Source organism: Ostrinia furnacalis, unplaced genomic scaffold (assembly GCF_004193835.3).
Source record: "Ostrinia furnacalis isolate ACB-3 unplaced genomic scaffold, ASM419383v2 OfSCF0900, whole genome shotgun sequence".
Classification (NCBI taxonomy): domain Eukaryota; kingdom Metazoa; phylum Arthropoda; class Insecta; order Lepidoptera; family Crambidae; genus Ostrinia; species Ostrinia furnacalis.
The window spans coordinates 98,646-125,026 of NW_021131139.1; the positions used below are offsets into that span (position 1 = coordinate 98,646).

General features: G+C 40.9%; 1 protein-coding gene across 1 annotated transcript in view; it reads left to right on the plus strand.

Annotated features, from left to right (window-relative positions):
• The window catches only part of LOC114350458 (uncharacterized), a 39,584-nt gene extending 13,580 nt beyond the window's left edge, over positions 1-26,004 (plus strand). The window contains exons 3-16 of the mRNA XM_028301279.1: positions 11,512-11,600; positions 12,430-12,558; positions 15,154-15,679; positions 18,183-18,310; positions 18,676-19,038; positions 19,805-19,948; positions 21,195-21,335; positions 21,763-21,919; positions 22,226-22,353; positions 22,716-23,078; positions 24,042-24,185; positions 24,601-24,741; positions 25,647-25,773; positions 25,804-26,004. Coding sequence (XP_028157080.1) covers positions 11,512-11,600; positions 12,430-12,558; positions 15,154-15,679; positions 18,183-18,310; positions 18,676-19,038; positions 19,805-19,948; positions 21,195-21,335; positions 21,763-21,919; positions 22,226-22,353; positions 22,716-23,078; positions 24,042-24,185; positions 24,601-24,741; positions 25,647-25,773; positions 25,804-25,864 — 2,641 coding nt within the window. The 3' untranslated portion in view covers positions 25,865-26,004. The remainder of the gene's footprint in view (positions 1-11,511; positions 11,601-12,429; positions 12,559-15,153; positions 15,680-18,182; positions 18,311-18,675; positions 19,039-19,804; positions 19,949-21,194; positions 21,336-21,762; positions 21,920-22,225; positions 22,354-22,715; positions 23,079-24,041; positions 24,186-24,600; positions 24,742-25,646; positions 25,774-25,803) is intronic.
• The last annotated feature ends 377 nt before the right edge of the window (positions 26,005-26,381 follow it).

A 26,381-nucleotide genomic window follows, 5' to 3' on the forward strand; every position in this document is an offset into this window, starting at 1 on the left:
ATAATTAAGTAATTTTAATTTCTGTGACGGGTCTGGGTGTTACTATGTATAATATGTATGTATACAAAAAAAAGTATTTAAGTATGTTTATATCTGTTGTCTAGTACCCATAGTACAAGCTTTGCTTAGTTTGGGATTAGAAGCGCAGTGTAAAATGTCCAAGGATATTTATTTATTTATTATAGGACTCACTAAGTATGGTCTCTTAATAATCATTTCGAGATTTTTAAGTTTTATTGTGTTTTTACGAAAATTTCCACCTGCTATTGCGATGCGAGACAGTGAATGAATATTTCCTTTTTTCTATTTTCCTTTTTTTAAATACTTTTGAACTAATTCCTTGAATTTCATGAGAAAAACTAACGACGTCGTTTAGTATGTAGGTACATAATTATTTTCAAGACACCTGAACCATACAAAAAACAAAAAATAATTACCTACTACTTTGAAATTTGCATTAAACGGTTGATTACTGGAATAAACTAAACGAATGTAAGTACGTGTCTCTATGGTGATTAGGTTTAGAAAGAAAAAATATTTTTTTGGAATGGAATACAAATTAACATATATGTAGAGCAAAAATAATAGTAACTAAATTTTAACTTAATTTTGAGTGATTAATTGCATGTTAAAACAAGTTCCAAGTTAAAATTTTGTTACTACTTCACTTTTGGTCTATTTTGTCCAATGTTCTTTAGTTACCTACCTACTTAACTACACAATAGTAAAATCAGCCTCTATTATTAGTTTAGGTATAGCTTAAAACACTATATTTTTTGTCGCATATTTTATTAGGTCTTTGTGAATACAGGTCATAAAATGCTACAGTTTTTAGTTAGATTATGACTTCGTTATGTACGTATGTACAGTCAGTAAGTAATTGATAATTTAGTAGGTATACTTTATCGTAAAATAGCATCTATTGTAACCTACATAATATTGATATTCTTTAGCTTGGTGCCGTTCATACGATATAAACGTGCGATGCGATAGGGTGACCTTAGATGTACAGTTTCTGTGGACATTTAGGGACACGCTCTTGAATAGGTAGGACTACTTATTATGATGCAAATTAAAATTGACCACCATCGCACCAGCTTTTTAATAAAAAATATTAAAGTAGATAGGTAAGTACACGCACTTTTAAAAATCCCTTTGGGATAGCATATCGCCTAGTACTGAAAAGTGGCAGCAGATACTCAGTCACCTTTGTCAGCCTTTTTATTTATTACAAGAAATACTATTTATTTAACATTTATAGTTAGTTAGGTAATTAAACGGCCATTCTCAGATGAGCTAGTTTTTGCGTGTCCGGGCTGTTAAATCGTTAAAAATGACAAATTAGAGACATGCAAGTATTTTTATATGTTACTTAACAACCCTATCCAGTTGTGCATTAAATCATAGGCCTCTATTTTAAGTATTTGTGTCTAAATTAATTTCATGAAACCCTGTTCTCTAATTACCGTTACGCGTCCGCACACCGACTTAATGTTAAAAGTTGGCTGTAATTTTTATGTCGTAAAGATTTGGTTTACTCCATTCAACATTTTAAAGAGTATAAAAGATTGTCTTATGCATGGCAAAATATCTATTCTATAGAACCATTCTGTAAATAATTAGAATTAAAAAACTGCTTGTCCGAGCGAAAATCCTAATTCCCGTGACGTTTTTTGTTTTTGGGCACACAAGCCTAAATAATAATATTTGACACATCATTTACGCGCGCGGCGCGAGCCCTTAGTTAGTTCTATGACCTGTAAGCAAGTAGACGTCTATTGCGTTGGCGTACCGTCGATGAATTGCGTAAGAGTATAATTACCATATCTTTGGTTTTCAATTTTTCTATTTACCATGTCCTTACAGTCGCGCTCCTGCCATTGCGGAGGTGAGATAAGTCGATCGTCGCTCCGCGAAAATAATACGTAACTTTTTGTGATTATCCATAGACATTCCGTCGCTTGCTTGATCAATATTTTCTACCTCTAAAATTTAAACAATTTAATTGAAACTTAGGCCATTGAAAACTTAACATGTTAGACTTATTTGTGTAGTATTCGACTTGAACCGTTAAACTCAAATTTAGGGATAATGAATAAAAAACTAAAATTTTCGTCACCTTCGTGGCATCACCTTCGTGGTGTTTAACACGAAGGTAATTTTAGGCCACGAAAGTGATTTCTTGCTTTGGTTTATTTTAAAATATAATGACTGGTGTTTAAGTTTTTACAATATTTTAATAACGAATAAATTATACGTGTTAAGTAGAGTTCAGTACACCAATAAAAAAATAAGGGCCTCGTATTTTTTTTGTCTGTATGACTGTATGTATGTCTGTATATGTGACTGTGTATCTGTTAAAAGTTGTACAACAAAAATACGAGGCCATCTGGCCTCAATAAATAAACATATTTTTGTTGAGGGACTGATAAGTTAAGAGTTCTTTTTTATTGAGGTACTGATAATCCTTTTTTTTGCTTCTTTAGCATTTCAGAATGCCACCAGTATCACCCTAAAAACCAATTGCGTAGAATCTTGTAACTTAGTAGGTGACGTTATCGGTAAAATTTTATCTTGTATTTAAGTACCTACCTATTTATATTATGTTATTGCCATTTATCTATGAAAATAAGACAAAATATATGTTTTATAAATACTTAAGAGTCATTTACAGTAGTAAAGTTTGAAAAAATTATTGCTGTGAAGTACAGAATCACTTTCGTGGCATCAAAAAATTCAAAACGTTAAAGCTTCCAAACCAGACTCACTATTTGACTGATTTACTGAGAATACACTCTTCACATCAAGCGCTGCAATTTTTGTTTACAAAAAGTTGAAATAAGTTGAAAATAAAATTTGCCACGAAGGTGACGATGAGAACCGTGGCGATGAGAAATACCCAAATAAGTCGATTTTGAATTATTTTCATAATGTATTAAAGAAAATATTTAAGTAATTGAAGCCCACATCTTAGAACATCATCCTTTGTGCCGAAAAGTGACGGAAGAAACGTGTAAGTTAGGTAAGATAATTAATAAAGCTTACTAGGCCAATCAATAATTTTTATTTTGTAAATCGTTTGCTATCCTAAATAAAATAAAATAAAAAAAAAAAAAATAACTGCCGCGCCTTAAAATTTGCCGATCTAGGCTTCAGCCAACTCAGCCTGCTGGTAAATCCACCACTGCATTAAAATAAATAGAGTTACAGGTTATTACCGTACAAATATTTTACAGTATGTCCTGTAGTTTTCCCAAACGGCTGGTCACCCTAAAGACAACCATTTTTCAAGGGCGCGAAACCTTATAGCGCGGCTGTTTATAAAGTTATACGGTACACACACACGCTTGCTGTGTGATCGTTTAGAACCCTGTAGAACGGTAATAACATAGGTTAAGGGATTATTCCCACTTTTCCCACCCCTCGTTCCCATCGCTGCAACTCCTGTGTAGCCAGGATCTACAGCTTGACCGCCAATGAAAACGGGACTATTCCCTCCTCTCGTTCCCACCGCTGCAATCCCAGTGTAGCCAAGAACAGCTTACTACCACGCGACTATTCCCACCTCTCGTTCCCACCGCTGTAACTCCTGTGTAGCCAGGATCTACAGCTTGACCGCCAACCCAACCAGTGGAGGTCAAGTTTGTCCCAGGGGAAAGTTTATTTTAAAGACTGTAAACCCTTGAAAAGGAGGCTTACTAGTGACTGAGTTTCTTGCGCTGCTTCTTCTCAGCACTGGCCCATTTATTGTCCCGAAGCAGTGGTAGGGTAATACTGGGACGTGTAAAAGTGCTTTTTAAAAGCCTATTTGCAAAAATAAATGAGTTTTTTTATGAGTTAAACTGTCATTGGACCCGCAAAGAAATTAATCAGAAGAACTAAGAAGAGTTTGTTCGTTCTCCACTGTAGGAGATCGACCCTCTCTAATTTACCAATTCACCAGAGGCAAATGGAGAATTTGGCCTACACTCCCCACTGACCAGACGGGTTGCATGCTACTAATTTTGTCTCAATCGCCTTTGGACAGACAGTTAAATAATTTTGTTATTATAATAATAGACCCACTTAACACTGGGTAATCGAGGTGCAGTTTATTTTCGTATCGAAAAGTGGTCATTTTGACCTTGAATCGTTTTTTATTATTGTTAGGAAGTGGCTACTGTTACAGACAAAAAACTTAGAGCTGTAAATAATATTGTTGTTGTTCCTTAGACCTTTAAAGCTTTGTCTGTCGGTCTCTATCTCATAGAGACTTCTTGGCACGATAGTGAAAGATCATGTTTTTAAGAATTTAGACACTACAGTAAGTAACAGGCCTTTTTCAGGGCACATGCGGCGTCATCATCATCATCTTAAATTCAGCCATAAGACGTCCACAGCTGAATATAGGCCTCCTCCAATGATTTCTATATCGCCCGGTTGGTAGCGGCCTGCATCCAACGGCTTTCTGCTACATACCTTTATGAGGTCGTCACTCCACCTTGTGGGTGGACGTGGAAAAGATATGTGGACTGACGATCTGGTAAAGGACCGGTTGTTGTGAAGATCCTTGGGGGAGACCTTTTTCCAGCAGTGGTCGTTATTTGGCTGAAACAAACGAAGAAGAATACATCATATACTTATTTATTTATTTATATACATCATAATCATTTGTCTTTGACCCTGATAGTCCAGGGACCCCAGATATCGCGTCAGTACACCAATAAATATATTAAGTGACTGACACCAATTTAGCCATTCAAGCAATTGTAGCTCTATTTAGAGCGAATATCAGGGATACATCTTGCTGGATGTATGTGTGTCGTGATATAATATGATACAAGACTACACTATGTAAAAATTATATTAGGATAGGTTCAAATCTATAATATACTAGCGGCCGCCCGCGACTTCGTACGGGTGGATCCCGTTTTACCCACTTAGGGTGGAGTTTCGTAAAATCCGTTCTAAGTGAGTTCTAAAATGAACCCCCATGCAAAATTTTAACTCCCAGCACTTGTACTACTCTTTTTAATATTCGCACGCTTCCTAGTTCGAGCAAATTTCAGTGAAACCTACCAAATCTATGTAAGACCACTTATGTACCTGGAATTACGCAAATAAAGAAATTTGATTTGATTTGATTTGATTTGATTAGTAGTTTCCGAGATTTTGTGATGAGTGAGTGAGTTAGTGACCTTTCGCTTTTATCCAAGATATAAACTGAAGAGTTTGTTTGTTTGAACGCGCTATTCTCAGGAACTAACTGGTCTGATTTGGATGAATATTTTTGTGTTGGAAGCCTCACTACAGCCAATAGGGGCGAAGCAGTAAAGAACACAATGTTCCAAAAACGGGAAATAACATTATTTTCATACATACGAAGTCGCGGGCACAGCTAGTTCAAAATAAACTAAGAAAAATACAATGTTTAATGTACAGTAACGATGAGCGACTACAAAAATAAAAGTGTCTAAAAAAATGCCCGGAGAAAAAATATTTAGTATTTCCCGTTAACCTTTCCAGTAACGTAAATAAATATTACCTAAGTTTTCCTAAATTAATAAATAAACAGGAACAGGGAGAAAAGTCCAGACATCCCTTAATCGCTTACGACATCCACCGGATAAGTGGGGATGGGTCTCTTAACTAAGTAAACTTATTACGAGTGGTTATCTAACCAATAATCTTTGTGATATATAACACCTATTTAAGTAGTTACTTAGTTTGAATGAAGCCATAAGTAGGTAGGCGTCTGTAATAGGAGGCGACAATAGTACAACGGTTTAACGTAGCATTCGGATCAAGACGACCGCGACGCGAGACCGCGACTCGAGACCGCGACCGGCGACCGCGACCCACTGCTTTATATGAATTAATAGGAAGTGCTGACGGATGCAAGCGACCGAGTCGCGCGACGTGTGGGCGTGGCCTGCCGGCTACTTGCGTCGCGCGACTCGGTCGCTCACAAGGCAGTGCCGTGACGCGACAGATGCAAAATGGCCGTGTTTTCTTCGCACGAAATGAGTCGCACTGAATTTCGTATGGGTCGCACGACTCGTGTCGCGAAGATTCGTAAGTAGCTGTCGCCCTGCGACCTTCGACCGGTTGCCTGTCGCGGTCTCGGGTCGTGGTCTCTCGTCGCGGTCGTTTTGATCCGAATGCTATCTTGACTGCGGATTCAAGAGCCATTCATAATAAAGCACATTATAATAGCACCTTAATGAAAAATTGCTACTATAAAGTTGATGATTAGTTACTTATAAAAGATTTAAAAAATGATTGGAATGTTGAACTGCCTAGCTCGCATCAATATTTATGACTATGTTTTAAAGTCTGTAAACCCTTGAAAAGGAGGCTGACAATAATGACTAAGTTTCTTGCACTGCTTCTTCTCAGCACTGGCCCATTTTGTCCCGAAGCAGTGGTAAGGTTAATACTGGGACGTGTGAAAGTACTTTTTAAAGCCTTTTTGCAAAAAACATAACCCTCCTTCTGGCGCAGTCAGGTAAAAATAAGTAAATGAGTTTTATTTTCTTTAGAAAAATTCGTCTCTCTGACACTCCTCCGCTTTGGAAACCGGGCCTTAGTTTTAACAAGGAATAAGGTGGGCAGGTTTAACTATTCTATGATTATCCTGTAGGTTGTTAATAAAGGCATATCCCTTACGTGCTAACATGGCGTAGGACGCATCCAGTAATATTATACACGTGTATAATATTATCTTAATACGTAACTATGCGACCTGGATCCCTGATTGAAATAGACATTAGCAGGCCTGGCTCACTCCGCGCGGTACATCCGATAATTACCTACAGCGAAGCGCCCCGCCGGCGGGTATTATATCAGTCGAGTGTCACGCGCTCGCCCGTCAGGACGCTGGCTTGCGTTTTANTTAAAAGTACCTACAGCTTTTTATATGACGCTATTATTTGTGTACAAATTTATCAATGCATGATGTTGTTTTTTTGCTATTTTACATATATTTTCTAATTACCGTTAGATGAAGTATTAGCCTTATCTAATTACCGTGACCATAAAATTTTTGGATCTCATTTACGCGAAAACCGCTTTGAATAATTTGACGCCTTTACGATTGTTAAATTCGTACTTTTTATGTGTTTTATATTTAAATGCGTTTAAGTCAATTAAGCCAAATTTCAAAAATAATATGGTAATTAGGCTGAGAACGCCTAATCGTGAGAATGGCCGTAAAAATACCCATGTGTACAAGAACGAGTTAGGGCAATAAACTCTACGCATTTCTCATTTTAAACAAAACATACTAGCGACTTCGTACGTATCCCATCCCATTTTTATGTAAAATCCCGTCTTATTGAGCACCTACCTTCTAAAAGGAACCCCATGTGAAGAGACTCCTAGCACTTGTAACTAGTTTCTGAGATTTCGTGATGAGTGAGTGAGTCAGTCAGTCAGTCAATCAGTAACCTTTCGCTTTTATAGATACCTATACTAGATGTGTAGGTAGGTAAATAATCCAAGCTACCAATCTTTGATAGATAAAATAGTTACATGCGAGCTGGATTAGTAGAGTCGTTGCACTAAACTTGCATGCAACACATTTTTAACGGACTTCAAAAAAAGAGGAGGTTATGTTAGACTGTATAAATCTTTTTTTTCTTTCACTAGTATTTTTATGGTATGTCCTGTAGTTTTCCTAAGCGGCTGGTCACCCGAAGGCAACATTTTTCAAGGGCGCGAAACCTTATAGCGCGGCTGTTTATAAAGTTATACGGTACACACGCTTGCTGTGTGATCGTTTAGAACCCTGTAGAACGGTAATAACATAGGTTAGGGGATTATTCCCACATTTTTCCACCCCTCGTTCCCATCGCTGCAACTCCTGTGTAGCCAGGATCCACAGCTTGACTGCCGCGGGACTATTCCCACATCTCGTTACCACCGCTGCAACTCCTGTGTAGCCAGGATCTACAATTCGACCACCAATAAAAACCCAACCAATGAAAACGGGACTATTCCCACCTCTCGTTCCCACCGCTGTAACTCCTGTGTAGCCAGGATCCACAGCTTGACTGCCGCGGGACTATTCCCACCTCTCGTTACCACCGCTGCAACTCCTGTCCTGTGTAGCCAGGATCTACAATTTGACCACCAATAAAAACCCAACCAATGAAAACGGGACTATTCCCACCTCTCGTTCCCACCGCTGCAATNGTGGTGGGAACGAGAGGTGGGAATAGTCCCTTCAGAATTTAGTGAACTTTTTAGAAGCTGTGTAGTCTTACTTATTTTTAATTGTTAATTTTTCATAAGTAAACAATTAAAATTAAAATCTAAGTACGTGAAATGTTTTTTATTTATGTAAATATTACGTCTTTTCAACAATGGTTATGTTAACAAAACAAAAACAATAACTAGGTACGTCAAACTTTAAAATCATGTACTTGTTTAGGAAACAAGAACTTGTAAGACAAGCAGAAAGTACTAATTTAACCCAAGGTTTTTAATTTATTATTATTTTTTTATTTATTCCTTCGGACTATATTAGTTTTCATTTATTATTTACTAGCTTTACGCCCGCGGCTTCGCCCGCGTGGAATTTTGTGTCACATAAAAACGTTATCGCGCGCGTCCTGTTTCAAAAACCGGGATAAAAACTATCCTGTCCTTTCCCGGGACTCAAACTATCTCTATGCCAAATTATTTCTTCAAAATCAGTTCAGTGGTTTAGGCGTGAAAGCAAGACAGACAGACAGACAGAGTTACTTTCGAATTTGTAATATTAGTATAATAGACTAGTGACCCCCTCCTGCTTTGCACAGGTACAATGTAATAATATACCTGGGTGAATATCCCAAACACGTTTTTTACGCGGCGGAGCTGAGAATCGATGGGAGAAATGTAACTAGAGCGATGATTTTTTTCTGTATATAGTTTATACAGCGTTTTACACGATAGCAAAGNGTTAAGGTTTAGCACTTACTCAGTCCGTGCCTGAGGTATGGAAGCGGCACGGGAGGGTGTTTTTGAGACGTCATTATGCTTCAGATTTGCCGTTCCCATAAATGAGGTTACTGACTGTTTATAGTTCCAAAATACTGAATTGTCCTATCCATGACATTGACAGTGGGGCGCCACCGTCAATACCGGATCGCTGGTTCCGATTTTTGCCATGTTGGAAACCATATAGTTGAAAGATGGTAGCGCCCCCCTGTCATTGAGTTTGGTGGGACAGTTCAGAGGGTCTAGACAAAGTGCAAATTATAATCGCAAACCAGTCGAAAAGTGGTCGAAAAGCCCCTTTTTTGTATGGAGTTTTGACGGATTCGATTTTCGATTCGATCAAAAAGTGCGTTTTGTCTAGAGGGCCAGCGTGGGTCATCTTTAACAAGAACCTTTGTTTTGTCACCTGTCATCCGCTTTACACTGGACTATGTTCTTCTGATTAATTTCGTTGCGAGTCCAATGACAGTAACTTTCCCCCGGGACAAACTTGACCTTCACTGGTTGGGTTATTAGCGGTCAAGCTGTAGATCCTGGCTACACAGGAGTTGCAGCGGTGGGAACGAGAGGTGGGAATAGTCCCTTCACAATTTAGTGAACTTTTAGAAGCTGTTGGTTGTAGTCTTACTTATTTTTAATTATTAATTTTTCATAAGTTAACAACTAAAATTAAAATGTACGTGAAATGTTTTTTTCTACGTAAATATTACGTCTTTTCAACAATGGTAATGTTAACAAAACAAAAACAATCATACGTCAAACTTTAAAATCATGTACTTGTTTAGGAAACAAGAACTTGTAAGACAAGCAGAAAGTAATTTAATCAAGGTTTTTAATTTATTATTATTTAAAAATTCATTCCTTAGGACTACAGTTTTAATTTATTATTTACTAGCATTCCGCCCGCGGCTTGGCCTGCGTGGAATTTTGTCTGTCACAGAAAAACGTTATCGCGCGCGTCCCTTTTTCAAAAACCGGGATAAAAACTATCCTATGTCCTTTCTCGGGACTCAAACTATCTCTATGCCAAATTATTTCTTCAAAATCAGTTCAGTGGTTTAGACGTGAAAGCAAGACAGACAGACAGACAGAGTTACTTTCGAATTTGTAATATTAGTATAATAGACTAGTGACCCCCTCCTGCTTCGCACAGGTACAATGTAATAATATACCTACTTAAAAACCTTCCTCTTGAATCACTCTACTTAAAAAAAACCGCATCCAAATCCGTTGCGTAGTAGTTTGTTTTAAAAAAATAATAATATTTTATGTAGTGATATTTTTATTTATTTATTCCTTCCCACAGCGTGTGACGAGATGTGGTGGTGGGATTGGGAATAAGTAAGTAGTCCCGTTTATTAACGACTTTCCTTCGTTTCGTTGCAAAGCAGGATATTATGAAAAAAAGATTTCTTATGCCCGTTTTCACCATCAATCCCTAATTTTCAAGTGATCCCTCTATGAAAAGAAAGTAAATTCCTGTTATGTTGTGTTAATACCATATGGGTCGCTTAAAAATTAGGGATTGATGGTGAAAACGGGCAAAGTTAAGTTTTTAAACAATTCCTAAGTTTATTGCAGGAATCTTGAGAGATTTTGCCTGATTTAGGTTATAGTCAGAGAAGAGAAACATTGGAAAAACGTTTCTAAAATCATTTTTCTTCATGTTTGTATAAGGTGTTAGAGATTAATTAATCGATTAATTGTCATCACTATAAATAGACAAAGAATAAAGATGAGTAAGTTGGTAGGTTAGACTGTTAGTTTAATTAAGTTTATTTTTTTAGTTTAGGTACCGTTGGATTAATTGACTACTTAATAATCACAAAATAGACAAAGAATAAAGATATAGGTACAGACAGACAGTAGTCTAATCTATTGTATGTTCTAATTATCAACAGTGACTAACTCTAATTGTTGAATGCTATTAGCTATGACGCAATCTATCAGATGAATTAATCCATTATGTTTTCCTTTGTAAAGTGATAATTTATTATGTTTAGTTTAAAAACAGTTTGTTTAGATACTTAAAAAAGCACAGAGAAAATTTAATCTACATATAACTCAAAGGTGACTGACTGACTGAACTGACTGACATAGTGATTTATCAACGCACAGCCCAAACCACTGGACGGATCGGGCTGAAATTTGGCATGCAGGCAGATGTTATTGACGTAGGCATCCGCTAAGAAAGGATTTTACGAAACTCCACCCGCCCATCACCCGCGATATCGTACGCGTGGATCCCGTTTTATCCCTTAGGGGTTGAATTTTGCAAAATCCTGTCCTAGTGAGCATCTACGTTCTAAAAGGAACCCCCATGCAAAATTTGACACTCCTAGCACTTGTAGTTTTTGATATTTCATGATGAGTGAGTGAGTCAGTCAGTCAATCAGTAACATTTCGCTTTTATAGATATATCTAGATAGCCTTGTCACACTCTAACCGTCTTTCCTTCACTACCACCACCATACTGTCAGTCACAATGTCTGGTGCGCTTCAGTCTTTGGGCCCCAATAATAACGGATTATATTTCTTCTTTTGCAGACGATGGTGTGTATCGTGCCTATGGAGTACTGCCACGTTGCTGATACACAGGCTGTTGGCTGGACACGCCTTGAGACCTTCCATTGCAGGTGAGACCATAGAATCCTCATCATCAAGTAATTTATTCAGTCTCCATTGCAGGAGGACGACCCTCTCTTATCAGAGGCAAATGGAGTATTTGGCCTACACTCTCCACGCTGGCCAGACGGGTTGGGGAGGCTTGATATTCGCATAGTTATCCTTTAGTCGCTTTCTACGACATCCACAGAACGAGACGGAAGTCCTATTTAAGGATGTAGCACACTTATCAACCCGGATAGCGATCGTAACCGTATCAACTAGAGGCGGTCAGTATTCTTTGTATGAAACTCCATACTGCAACGCACACTTATCCGCACCGTAACGTAAACGCCTCGCGGTTGACAGCGCGCGAAAGGCGATACGGTGTTGATCCCATTCCGAGTTGATAAGTCTGCTATTACTACCTTCAATGAAAAATGCATCCTACTTAGTCGTCTCGCCCCCTTAACAGGGACATTTGGGAGGATTTTTCATCATTCCGGTCAACCTGTGATGTTACTCCGAAAAATCTTATCGAATGATGCCATCTCTCTCACATAAAGCGTGATGCCAACATGAGCGACGGTGACAGATGGACCCGTAACTACGTAAACAGTGTTGCTGGCTTCGTCGTTTCGGGGTGGATGCCATCTTCTTCTTCTTGTCGTGTCAACAACAAACCTATAGTGTCAGCCCAAAACCCCGCCACAAAACGTTGTCAGTAGCCTTCAATTAATCTTCCGCCGTGCAGTTGTATGCCATAAGTAGATGACTTTAATTCCACTCCAACCTCGTTGTTTCTAAAACGAGCAAAGATTGAGTAGCTTAAAATAATATCCTAAAACTTTCTTCTTTCAGCGAGCAAGCCGGCGAAGCAACGGGTGGCCGGTACAGAACACCTCCATCCGATCCCGAAGGTGGAATGCCAGGTGTTACACGCGCCCACCCATCACAGCATCGACGTCATATTCGTGCATGGACTGTGTGGTAAGAGGATCTTCATCAGCTCTCTGCATCAACATCATTTAAGCCACAGGACGTCCACTGCTGAAAATAGGCCTNTGCTCAGTAAGTTGGTAGGTTAGACTGTTAGTTTAATTAAGTTTATTTTTTGAGTTTAGGTACCGTTGGATTAATTGACTACTTAATAATCACAAAATAGACAAAGAATAAAGATATAGGTACAGACAGTAATCTAATCTATCTAATTAACAACAGTGACTAACTCTAATTGTTGAATGCTATTAGCTATGACGCAATCTATCAGATGAATTAATCCATTATGTTTTCCTTTGTAAATACGTGATCATTTATTATGTTTAGTTTAAAAACAGTTTTTTTAGATACTTAAAAAAGCACAGAGAAAATCTAATCTAAATATTATAACTCAAAGGTGACTGACTGACTGACATAGTGATCTATTGAATCAACGCACAGCCTAAACCACTGGACGGATCGGGCGGAAAGGCTTGCAGGTAGATGTTTGAAGTAGGTATCCGCTAAGAAAGTAAGTATTTTACGAAACTCCACCCGCGGCCGTCCGCGACTTCGTACGCGTGGACCCCGTTTTACCCCCTTAGGGGTTGAATTTTGCAAAATCCCGTCTTAGTGAGTACCTACGTCCAAAAGGAACCCCCGTGCAACATTTGAGACTCCTAGCACTAGTCTAGTACCTAGTTTCTGAGATTTCGTGATGAGTGAGTGAGTCAGTCAGTCAGTCAGTCAGTCAATTAGTAACCTTTCGCTTTTATAGATATCTATAATATGTCTAGATAGCCTTGTCACACTATAACCGTCTTCTCTTCATTACCACCACACTGTCAGTCACAATGTCTGGTCCGCTTCAGTCTTTGGGCCCCATTAATGACGGATTTTATTTCTTCTTTTGCAGACGATGGTGTGTATCGTGTCTATGGAGTACTGCCACATTGCTGATACACAGGCTATTGGCTGGACACGCCCTGAGACCTTCCATTGCAGGTGAGACCATAGAGTTTTCCTTATCAGGTTCATTTATGCAGTCTACAATGCAGGAGGACGACCCTCTCTTACCAGAGGCAAATGGAGGATTTGGCCAGACGGGTTGGAGAGGCTTGATGTTCGCATACTTATCCTTTAGTCGCCTTCTACGACATCCATAGAACGAGAGGGAGTATAGCACACTTATTAAATCAACCCGGATAGGGATAGTAACCGTATCAACTAGAGGTGATCAGTATTCTTTGTATGAAACTCATCATTTTTTCATCATTCCGGTCAACCTGTGATGTTACTCCGAAAAATGTCTTATCGAATGATGCCATCTGTCTCACATAAAGCGTGATGCCAACATGAGAGACGGTGACAGACAGACCCGAAACTACGTAAACAGCGTTGCTGGCTTCGTCGTTTCGGGGTGGATGCCATCTTCTTCTTCTTATCGTGTCGACAACAAACCTACAGTGTCAGCCCAAAGTCCGCCATCAAAAGTGGCGTTGTCAGTAGCCTTCATTAAATCTTCTTGCGTGCAGTTGTATGCCATAAGTTGATGACTTTTCCACTCCATCCTCGTTGTTTCTAAAACTAGCAACGATTGAGTAGCTTAAAATAATATCCTAAAACTTCTTTCAGCGAGCAAGCCGGTGAAGCAACGAGTGGCCGGCACAGAGCACCTCCATCCGATCCCGAAGGTGGAATGCCAGGTGCTACACGCGCCCACCCATCACAGCATCGACGTCATTTTCGTGCATGGACTCTGTGGTAAGGGGATCTTCATCAGCTGTCTTTAAACCTCTCATCATCATCATCAGTGGTCGCCCCAAGCATACTTGGCGGCGTACTGTAGCAGACGAGGCGAAGAAAATCGCCAAGACCTGGAGCGAAACGCGAAACTCAAGACCGAACGCGACGGAGGACTGTTAAGGACGTCCTCTGCCCCATCTAGGGGACATAATAGGGCCTTAAGTCAAATCAAGTAAAGTCATCATCATCATCTCAGCCACAGGATGCCCACTGCTGAACATAGGCCTCCACCAATGATTTCCACATCGGCCGGTTGGTAGCGACCTGCATCCAGCGCCTTCCTGCAGTTCCTGCTACATTTATGAGGTCGCCGGTCCACCTTGTGGGTGGACGTCTCAAGCTGCGTTTTCGGGTACGTAACCTCCACTCCAGAACCTTGCTGCCCCATCGGCTGACAGTTCTACGTACTGTGCCCGACCCGTTGCCCCTTCAGCTTGCTAATCCGTCGGGCTATGATGTCTTGCCAAATGGTTTCGAACTCTTGAAGCGCTGGTAGGGCAAAAAGATTATGAGACGTAAAGGCCGTGTGGTCTTGGAAGACCCCCTGTCTTAGAACCATATCCCGGGACAAACTTGACATTAAATGGTTGGGTTTTGCAGCAGTGGGAACGAGAGATGGGAATAGTCCCGGTTGTCTCAGAACCAGAGATCCCGGGTTCGATTCCCGATGGGACAATATTGTCGGGAACTCCCAAAATACCTACAACAATGCTTTTAACATTGTTATTATGGGAATAAACGTTGGTAAGATGGTGGTGACTTTTATTAGTAGAAAATACTAACGTAGAAAAACACTTTCAGGATCCCTCGGCAACACCTGGAGACAGGGTGACTGGCGAGAGAAGTACGAACTCGAACCCAGCAGGGTTCCCCTTCTCAGACCTTCGCCCTGCCAGTGCATAGACAAACGAACCCAGAAGAACTTCGAAAACGACTTCAAAAACATCGACGACTTGTACAAATTCAAGAAAATCATATCCAACGATGAAGCGTTTACCACAGAGAAGTTTTTTAACGAAACTCTAGATCAAGTTGAGATATTGGATAACTTCGAAACTCAAGCGCAGTTCGTTCGTGATTTGTTCGAAAATGAGAATAGAGAAGAGAAGTGTGAAGAAGTGAAGCCTGAAGAAGTGGATTGTGTGTGTAAAGTGACTGAGGGTAGGCAGTGTGAAGTGGGCTGTGGGTGTGTGTGTGATGAGTGCTACTCCACTTGCTGGCCAAGAGACTGGATTAAGGAAGACTATCCTGAAGCTAGGGTCATATCTATAAACTATACTAGTGACCCGTACTTGTGGAGGCCGCTGTGGATCAAGCAATGCAAAAGGTAAATTAGCATTGTTGGATTCTTTAATTCAATTTACACTTAAGGTTCGGTCAAACCAACGCGATCACACGCGATCAGCCGGCGTGCAGCGATGGCGATCGATGCATTTCTATCTAATCAATAAATGTTTCTTTCTTTCTCGCCATCGCTGCACGCCGGCTGATCGCGTGTGATCGCGTTGGTTTTTGCATGCCTCGCAGAGCTGATGGCCGCTGGGAAAAAAAAGTTCTCGAGTGGCGACCACCAGTCGGAAGAGGTGTGTAGGCAGGTACCACTAGGTAGACTTACGATCTGGTGAACATGGCTGAATTCGGGCAATGCAGGAGGCAGGAACGATCGTTTGGGGGAGGCCTTTGTCCAACAGTGGACGTTATTTGGCTGAAACGAGGATGAACGACTTTTTCCACCTTCCCAAACTGTCTAGCCAGCGTGGGGAGTGTAGGCCAAATATGTACTCCATTTGTCTTTAGTAAATTACCTGATAAAGGTAGCAGGAAGGCGCTGGATGCAGGCCGCTACCAGCCGTGCGATGTGGAAGTCATTGGGGGAGGCCTATGTTCAGCAGTGGACGTCCTGTGGCTGAAATGATGATGATGATGAAGAAGTCATGCTCCTGCAGTGGAGACTAAATGACCAGTGGGTCTAGTCAAAACGCACTTTAAAATCGCAAACCCAGCGCAAACCAGTCGCAAACAAATTAACCCTTATTCAAATAAAGGTAGATATATTACCACTTTGTTTACTTTTAAAAAAGGATCCTAATTTTCGATATGGTAATACTTAAAGATATCTTGGTCACTTATTTATATTTTTAAATATATTTTTTTACTTATCTATGCCATTTTACAACTTTTCAACGTCATTTGTCACTGTCAGATAATGTCAAAGTCAACCAAACGGTTTTGGTGTAAACAATTTCAAGTTTTTAGCGCACGTTTTTAGTATTTTGGAAACTTTGTTCAACGAAAATTCTGATAAGTGTTTTTTGGATTCAAATTCCTAAACTATAACATTTATTGTATTTTCTTACTTATAGGCAAAGTCTGCAATTGATTTATTCATATAATTTAGACATTTTAAAGAAGTGGTAAATAGTTTACCATTGTCCGATCCCGTCTTGACAAAAGTCTGAGCCCCGATTACGGTAACTTTTAACGTCAACAATCCAGACACGCTTCTCGATTCTGCGATACGATTGGTCGTTCAACAGCGTACGTCAGCTGTTTTAACCAATCGTATCGCAGAATCGAGAAGCGTGTCTGGATTGTTGACGTTAAAAGTTACCGTAATCGGGGCTCTGATGATATATAAAAAAACTGTTGTTTTTTGTATGTGCACAAATAAAACTAAATAAATATTTGGAGAAATGTTAAGTTATTTTGATAACTATTTACGTAACGTTTTGACGTTACGTAATTAGTGAATTGTTAGTTTCAGACTCAAGGTAAGCATCCTAATTTTAAGCATAATAACTAATATTAATCAATATTATTTTAAATAAAAACAATAAATTTATTTCATTCCCAAAATATTTAATAAAATATAGGCAGAAGCAAGAGGAATTCACTAGTCAAGAACCAAAAATAAACCAAAACGGACAATGGTAACTATTTTACCACCAACATTTAATAATTTGTAGTCATGAATGGATAATGGTAAATTATTTACCACCCAAAAAACTACCCCTTCCCCTATTTTTTTATAAATGTTGATCAAAAATATGAAATAAGTGACCCACAATTACCCAAAATCCACTTCAACTTTGTAAAAAAAATGCATACCAGCTCGCGTTTGAATAAGGGTTAACAAATCGCAAAAGAGGTCGATAACAAAAAAGGCTTAGTCAAACGGCAAAAACTCGAATCGCAACACCCGCCATTTTCATTGCGATTACTAAAACCCCGGTGATAAGCTTGGATTCGATCGAAAACCAATAGGGTGAGTTGCACCACCTAACTTTAAACGTAACTATGACGTTAACCGGTGTTTTTTGTATGGAGCTTGACAGATTTTAGACGTTTGTCAAAGTTAAACTAAGATGGTGCAACCCACCCTAAGGCTGTTTTGACAAATCCGTATCGCGATGTCGTTTTGACAGCTAGTTTGACAGCGAAGCATAGACGTAAACAGAGAGCAGAAAGAAGGAAGAAAGTAATTTAAAAAAAAAAGCTAGAAAAAGTAAAAACAATCGCAGTCATAGACATTTTTTAACTTTTATTCGATTTTGAATGAACTTTAATATCGCCGCGTCGTTGGTGGTTCAATGTGCATTTTGGCTGCCATTTTCCGATCGAATCGAATCACTGGTGACGCGGCGACTGACATTAGTGAAAACTTCCCATTGGTTTGCGATGGCATTTTGACTAGACCCACAGAGGTGGAATTGTGTAATAAAGTCAGATAAACAAAGCGTTTGACAGAATAATCGTACGTTATGAACTGTCAAATGATTACGATTGCTTTACACAATTCCACCTCTGATGATGATGACCTTATTTTCTAGGCTGCGGCTACACGAGAGAGCGGATCAGATGACGAAGCAGCTTCTAGAATTAGGCGTGGGAGAGAGACCGATCATTTGGGTCGGCCATTCGAAAGGGGGACTGTTTATTAAACAGATATATTGCGAAGGTAACTACCGTCTCTGTAGTCCAGTTTTAAAGGATTTTGGATGCGTTCTGCAGTCAAATGTGATGTAAAACCACACCGCTGACTGATTGCCCTGATCAACAATGTTGTTCATAACTAAAGTCCGGTCGCCGAGCAGATAGAATTTCGTCGAATGACCCCAAGCTACTCTTCATACCCTTTCCAGGGCACTTGTACACGTCCCAAATATAGCTTGCCCTACCACCACTTCGGGACAACATATTATGGGCTGGTGCTGAGAAGAAGTGGCAGAAGAAACTCAGCCCAACTCAACTTTGAATTATTATTAAATAGACACAATTTTAAGTACCAAATTAATTAAAATTTAATTCCTCAATTTATTTCAGCTTACGAAGCCCATTTGCAGAGTCAAAAAGACAATATTTCTAATACCCTCACAAAAGCAAACGAAGACAAAAATTCATCATTTAAAGATGAAAACGAAACTAATAATGCTAACGACATTGAAAATAATAACGACAATGTTATTAATGAAAGAAACGAAAAGACAATGAACGAGTTAAATTGTAATATTAATGAAGTTAATAATATTGGATATGAAAACGATAATGTGTTAATAGAAGATAGTGAAAAAGAAAATGTAACAGAAGATGAAAATAAAGAAGAATGTAATGAATCCAATGCAGAAAGTCAAATTGTGAAGTTGGAAAGAGAAATTAGTGAAAAAGATTCGTCTTCAAACAGTCAAGGTAAGATTATAAATTATTCAGTAAAGATGTTTAGCAATGGACGTCCTGTGGCTGAAATGATGCGTTTGATCGCTATTGATCGATTTTCTTCGCCTCGTCTGCTACCAGTGCGCCGCCATGTTAGCTGGGGGCAACCACTTCTTTCTTTTATCATCATCATCATTTCAGCCATAGGACGTCCACTGCTGAACATAGGCCTCCCCCAATGATTTCCGCAATGGCCGGTTGGTGGCGACCGGCATCCAGCGCCTTCCTCGTAAAGGGTCGTCGGTTCACCTTTTGGGTGGAAGTCCTACGCTGCGCTTTCCGGTACGTGACCTCCACTCCAGAACCTTGCTGCCCCATCGGCCGTCAGTCCTGCATACTTTGTGCCCTGCCCATTGCCCCATCGGCTGTCAATCGGCTAATCCGTCGGGCTATGTCAGCGATTCGTTACGGATCTCCTCATTTCTGATTCGATCTCGTAAAGCATTGGTTCCCAAACCTATTTGAGACGCGCCCTCATTCGACCATTCAAAAAATTCCTCGCCCCGCCTCCTCCAGTCAAGATTATTTCTTGGTCGTATCGAGCAGTCTGGAATGCATTCTCTCAGCGGTCGCAGGTTTTTTATACTTAACTACACAGATGGCCCGCGCCTCCCTTTAAAGGTCTTTGCGCCTCCACTGGGGGGCGCGTCTCTCACTTTGGGAACCAATATCGTAAAGAAACACCATATCACGCTGTGAAACTTTGAGCTGATGATGATAACATCAAAATAACTTGCAGAAGACTCCAGGTCGCAGCAAGCTAGCCTCTGGCTGAACAGTGCCGGATTCATGTTCTATTCAGTGCCGCATCGAGGGTCCCCGCTGGCGGACATCAAGACACCCATCACGGCTAGAAGCATTGAGATCTTGGAGATCAGTAAAGGTCAGTATTTTTCAGACACACACTAGTGACAGATTTACCAAAGAAGCCAAATGTAGTCGCGCGACTGCAAAATGTCGTAATGTGTAGTAAGTTCCCTTAAACCTTTGTTTCCTTAATAAAGAAAAATAAAAATAAACATGTCCTACCTCCATAGCTTGTACTACCACCACTTCGGAACAAAATATCGACTGGTGCTGACAGAAGGAATGAGGGGAAAGAAAAAAATAGCCTACTAAAAGCCGGTCTCTGAGCACTTAATATTTTGTCCCATCAGCTACCCATCCTTATCGCTCGCGCGTAATTATGTTGCTGTCGCGCTCGCACACTCACTGCGGGCGCCCGTCGCACAGTCGCGACAGCAATATAATTACGCGCGAGCGATAAGGATGTGTAGCTTGGGGTCATTGGACGAAATTCTACGTGCTCGGAGACCAGACTAGTACACATTAAAGACGCGCGTATACTTTGCTGAGTGTCTCAAAATTAGCACATTATTGATGACTTTTGAAACTTCTATGGACCATATTAGGCTTGTTCGATCGATGCGTCTTCTTATGACTTCCAGTGTTAGCATAATGCTAATTTTGGGACACCTTGTATGCATAAGCACACATCTGCACACGCCAGTTTAACAGTAGGTTGAAGCCTATGGCGGCAAAGAGACTACAAATTGGTCTTACATATTGGTTCATATTCATACTGTCAAATTAATAAGTAGTTAGTAGGATGAGGGGAAAGGGAAAATAATCTACCGGAAGCAAATTCCTAAATCCACTGACACAATAACACAGAAATACTCAATATTCATTTTGTCACATGTAAAATTAAAATTTTCCCTTACTAGAAAACTAATTAGGAAAATCACGGCTAGGATATTGTTATGACGATTGAATCTAAACGCGAAAACTCGCGGACATCAACATTTTTATCCGGCTCGAAGGACCAAAATCTTGTATTCATCATCATCAACAGCCCTTTACAGTCCACGGCTGGACTATTCGCCTCCTCCACTATAGTGGAGGGTTTTGCCATAATCCCCACGCTTGGCAGGCGGGTTGGAGATCGCAGTTTAAAAGATTGATGTTTTTCAGAGAGCGCTGCTGCCCGTTCTCTGTTTGATGTGTAGTCCCTAAGTCGCCTCTTACGACACCCGTGGGAAGAGTAGGGGTTGGTGACAAATGTATTCTACTCTGCCGTCACCACACGGCTTAATCTTGTATTAAAAACCTTTTATTTCCGCTTCCAGATTGCTCCCTCGTCCTGTCCCTGCAGGACCGGTGGTTGAAGGCGACGGACCCGTCCCGGCCGCCGGTTCGGAGCCTGGTGGAGACATGCAAGACTCTTATGTCGGTGCTTTGGTTGAGGATCGTGAGCGTGCCTTCTGCTGGTAAGATTAGAATACAGTACTAGTTTGATTTCTTTGTTTCAGTAAAAAGATGTCCACTGCTGGACAAAGGCCTACTCTAAAGGTGAGCATAGTCCGCGTCAGGTACTTCCCGCGACCTTCACCAGGTCGTCGGTCCACCGAGTGGGAGCCCTGTCCATTTAGAGATTTTTGATAAATAAATAATAATAATCTATAATAAAAAATTACCAATTCTTTTTTAAAATGTTCGTTGAAGTCCAAGGATGGTTTTTACGGCGAGATTTGCAAAATTCAACTCCTAAGGGGGTAAAACAGTGTCCACGCGTACAAAGTCGCGGGCGGCCGCTAGTAAATACAAATATCTCTGGACAAACTCGGTGGGAACAAATTACTTACTTTACAAAGTAAAATTTACATAAAATCAACTAACATTACCTCTTTTTTCCAGACGCAGGCATAGGCTCCCTATACGGCGTTCCAGTTGACCACAGAGAGATATGCAAGCCGACCAGTCGCCACTGTATGCTGTACAAAGAACTAATGACCCTCATGCATGCGGCGCTCAAGAAATGCAGATGCGAGAGCGAGANCATCACAGTTGGGAGGCCTACCAACGCTAGCAAAAGGGCAAAGGCCTCCTTCAAGGGTTTCTATAACGATCGCTGCGCTATCCTTCACTAGATCATCGGGCTACCAAATGGGACACTCGAGAACTGCCCTAGGAATCAGATCAACGAGCTATCCTAACAATAGTATCTTTTTGTAAGCTTTTAATAGCCTTCCCTACCCGTCAGGCCAGTGTGAGGAGTATAGGACAAATCCTCCATGTTGTCTTTGATAAATTGGAGAGGGATTGTGCTCCTGGAGTGGAGACTAAAGAACCTGATGATGATGATGACCTTATTTTCCAGGCTGCGGCTGCACGAGAGAGCGGATCAGATGACGAAGCAGCTTCTAGAATTAGGCGTGGGAGAGAGACCGATCATTTGGGTCGGCCATTCGAAAGGGGGACTGTTTATTAAACAGATATATTGCGAAGGTAACTACCGTCTCTGTAGTCTAGTTTTAAAGGATTTTGGATGCGTTCTGCAGTCAAATTTGATGTAAAACCACACCGCTGACTGATTGCCCTGATCAATAATGTTGTTCATAACTAAAGTCCGGTCGCCGAGCAGATAGAATTTCGTCGAATGACCCCAAGCTACTCTTCATACCCTTTCCAGGGCACTTGTACACGTCCCAAATATAGCTTGCCCTACCACCACTTCGGGACAACATATGGGCTGGTGCTGAGAAGAAGTGGCGGAAGAAACTCAGCCCAACTCAACTTTGAATTATTATTAAATAGACACAATTTTAAGTACCAAATTAATTAAAATTTAATTCCTCAATTTATTTCAGCCTACGAAGCCCATTTGCAGAGTCAAAAAGACAATATTTCTAATACCCTCACAAAAGCAAACGAAGACAAAAATTCATCATTTACAGATGAAAACGAAACTAATAATGCTAACGACATTGAAAATAATAACGACAATGTAATTAATGAAAGAAACGAGAAGGCAATGAACGAGTTAAATTGTAATATCAATGAAGTTAATAATATTGGATATGAAAACGAGAATGTGTTAATAGAAGATAGTGAAAAAGATAATGTATCAGAAGATGAAAATCAAGAAGAATGTAATGAATCCAATGCAGAAAGTCAAATTGTGAAGTTGGAAAGAGAAATTAGTGAAAAAGATTCGTCTTCAAACAGTCAAGGTAAGATTATAAATTATTCAGTAAAGATGTTTAGCAATGGACGTCCTGTGGCTGAAATGATGCGTTTTATCGCGATTGATCGATTTTCTTCGCCTCGTCTGCTACCAGTGCGCCGCCATGTTAGCTGGGGGCAACGACTTCTTTCTTTTATCATCATCATCATTTCAGCCATAGGACGTCCACTGCTGAACATAGACCTCTCCCAGTGATTTCTACAATGGCCGGTTGGTAGAGGCCTGCATCCAGCGACTTCCTAAAAAAAATCGTCGGTCCACCTTGTGGATGGACGTCCTACGCTGCGCTTTCCCGTACGTGACCTCCACTCCAGAACCTTGCTGCCCCATCGGCCGTCAGTCCTGCATACTTTGTGCCCTGCCCATTGCCCCATCGGCTGTCAATCACTTCAGCTTGCTAATCCGTCGGACTATGTCAGCGATTCGTTACGGATCTCCTCATTTCTGATTCGATCCCGTAAAGCATTGGTTCCCAAACTTATTTGAGACGCGCCCCCATTCGACCATTCAAAAAATTCCTCGCCCCCGTCCTCCAGTCAAGATTATTTATTGGTCATATCGAGCAGTCTGGAATGCATTCTCTCAGCGCAGCGGTCGCAGGTTTTTATACTTACCTAAGTACACAGATGGGCCGCGTCCCCCCTTTAAGGGCTATATTTTACAGGGACACCATGGCTGCGCAACCAGTCGCCGGCTACCAACAAAATGTATGCAGCTTTGCGCAACCAAACGGACACCAGGTGAGTAACTCTCTATAGAGCTGCATACATTTTGTAGGTAGCCGGCGACTGGTTGCGCCGCCATGGTGTCCCGGTGAAATATAGCCCTAAAGGTCTTTGCGCCTCCACTGGGGGGCGTGCCCCCCACTTCGGGAACCAATATCGTAAAGAAACACCATAACAGGCTGTGAAACTTTGAGCTGATGATGATAACATGAAATTACTTGCAGAAGACTTCAGATCGCAGCAAGCCAGTCTCTGGCTCAACAGTGCCGGCTTCATGTTCTATTCGGTGCCGCATCGAGGGTCCCCGCTGGCGGACATCAAGACACCCATCACGGCTAGAAGCATTGAGATTTTGGAGATCAGCAAAGGTCAGTATTTTTTTAGACTTGTACAAACGTACAAAGGTTGTCCCAAAATTAGCAGGTCACTCTGTCACCAGCGATTGATGAGCCTAACGCCCGTATCCACAAACGATGCTTGCTTAAGTGAAGCAGCAAATCGAACGCACAGTGTTGAATAGAGCTCTGTGATTGGTTCGTGTGTCACCCTGTGCGTCCACGCGCACTGTGAGACCTCATAGCAATGTTTGTGATTATACGGTCGTTAGACTTGTACACACAAATGCCTATGTCGTGGGCCGATCGTTGCATTGGCCACATCGTGATGTGCCCGGGAATATCGTGATACGGCGACACTTCATGATCTGTCCATCTTACACCAGCCATATCATTCGACGTTTACTTAAAGTTTGACGATATTTTTTTATAAACCTTTTATTTCCAGATTGCTCCCTCGTCCTGTCCCTGCAGGACCGGTGGTTGAAGGCGACGGACCCGTCCCGGCCGCCGGTTCGAAGCTTGGTGGAGACATGCAAGACTCTCATGTCGGTGCTTTGGTTGAGGATTGTCAGCGTACCTTCTGCTGGTAAGAGAATAATACAGTACAAGTTTGATTTCTTTATTTCAGTAAAAAGATGTCCACTGCTGGACAAAGGCCTCCCCAAAGGGTGAGCATAGACTAGAGCATGTACTTGTAACCATTGATAACTTGTAACAAAACAACGAGCTGCTCTATAGTCTGATCGCCGAGCACCTAGAATTTTGTCCAATGACCCCAAGCTACCCATCCTTATCGCTCGCGCGTAATAATATTGCTGTCGCGACTGTGCGACGGGCGCCCGCAGTGAGTGTGCGAGCGCGACAGCAACATAGTTAATTACACGCGAGCGATAAGGATGGGTAGCTTGAGGTCATTGGACGAAATTCACGTGCTCGGCTACCAGACTTTAGAAATGTCTAGTAAGTGTGTTATCCTGTTATGAACCAAACGTCATACATTTTACTTGTATTGGACCTACCTTGTAAGAACGTTACATTACATGGAATTAAATGCTTTTGTCTATCCTTAAGGACTTCCACAACGAACGATCCTGAGCCGTCCGCGTCAGGTACTTCCCGCGACCTTCACAAGGTCGTCGGTCCACCGAGTGGGAGCACTGTCCATTTCGAGATTTTTGATAAATAAATAATAGTAATCTATAATATAAAAAATAAATCGCAAAATTTGTTGGTAAGCGCATAACTGAAAAACGTCTGGACCGATTTTACCAATTCTTTTTCAAAATGTTCGTTGAAGTCCAAGGATGGCTTTTACGGCGAGATTTGCAAAATTCAACTCCTAAGGGGGTAAAACAGTGTCCACGCGTACAAAGTCGCGGGCGGCCGCTAGTAAATACATAAATATCTCTGGACAAACTCGGTGGGAACAAATTACTTACTTTACAAAGTAAAATTTACATAAAATCGACTAACATTACCTCTTTTTTCCAGACGCAGGCATAGGCTCTCTGTACGGCGTTCCAGTTGACCACAGAGAGATATGCAAGCCGACCAGTCGCCATTGTATGCTGTACAAAGAACTGATGACTCTTATGCATGCGGCGCTGAAGAAATGCAGATGNATGCATGCGGCGCTCAAGAAATGCAGATGCGAGAGCGAGACAGAAGATTCTTCATCATCATCGGATCAGCCACAGGACGTCTGCTGAATAGTCTCACTGAGTCCAACCGGCCAATATGGGAGATTTTTAAGTTTATAGCACACTTATCAACCTGTACGGCTAGCATGAAAAACTTTCGAGTTCGAATCGTAGCGTATTCGAATCGCCATCAAAAGATTAAGTACGAAAACTACAACAGCGCCCTTGTGAACGAGTCGTAAAGTGAACTTATGAAATGGTTGCACGAAACTTATTTTGAGAATCAAAATTGTCACGTTATCGTTTGATTCGAAGGTTGAGTATAGAATTTTGTCGAATACGCAAACGATTCGAACTCGAAAGTCTTTCGTGCTAGCCGTACTGGAAAGGGATCAACACGCCTCGGGAGGCGTTTAACGCCCGGATTAACAAACATTACTATGAGATCTTAGTGTATGGACGCACAGAGTGCGTGAACCAATCACAGAGCTCTATTCAACGCTGTGCGTTCGATTTGCTGCTTCATTTAAGCAAATATCGTTTGTGAATACGGGCGCAAGTTACGGTGCGGATAAGTGTGCGTTGC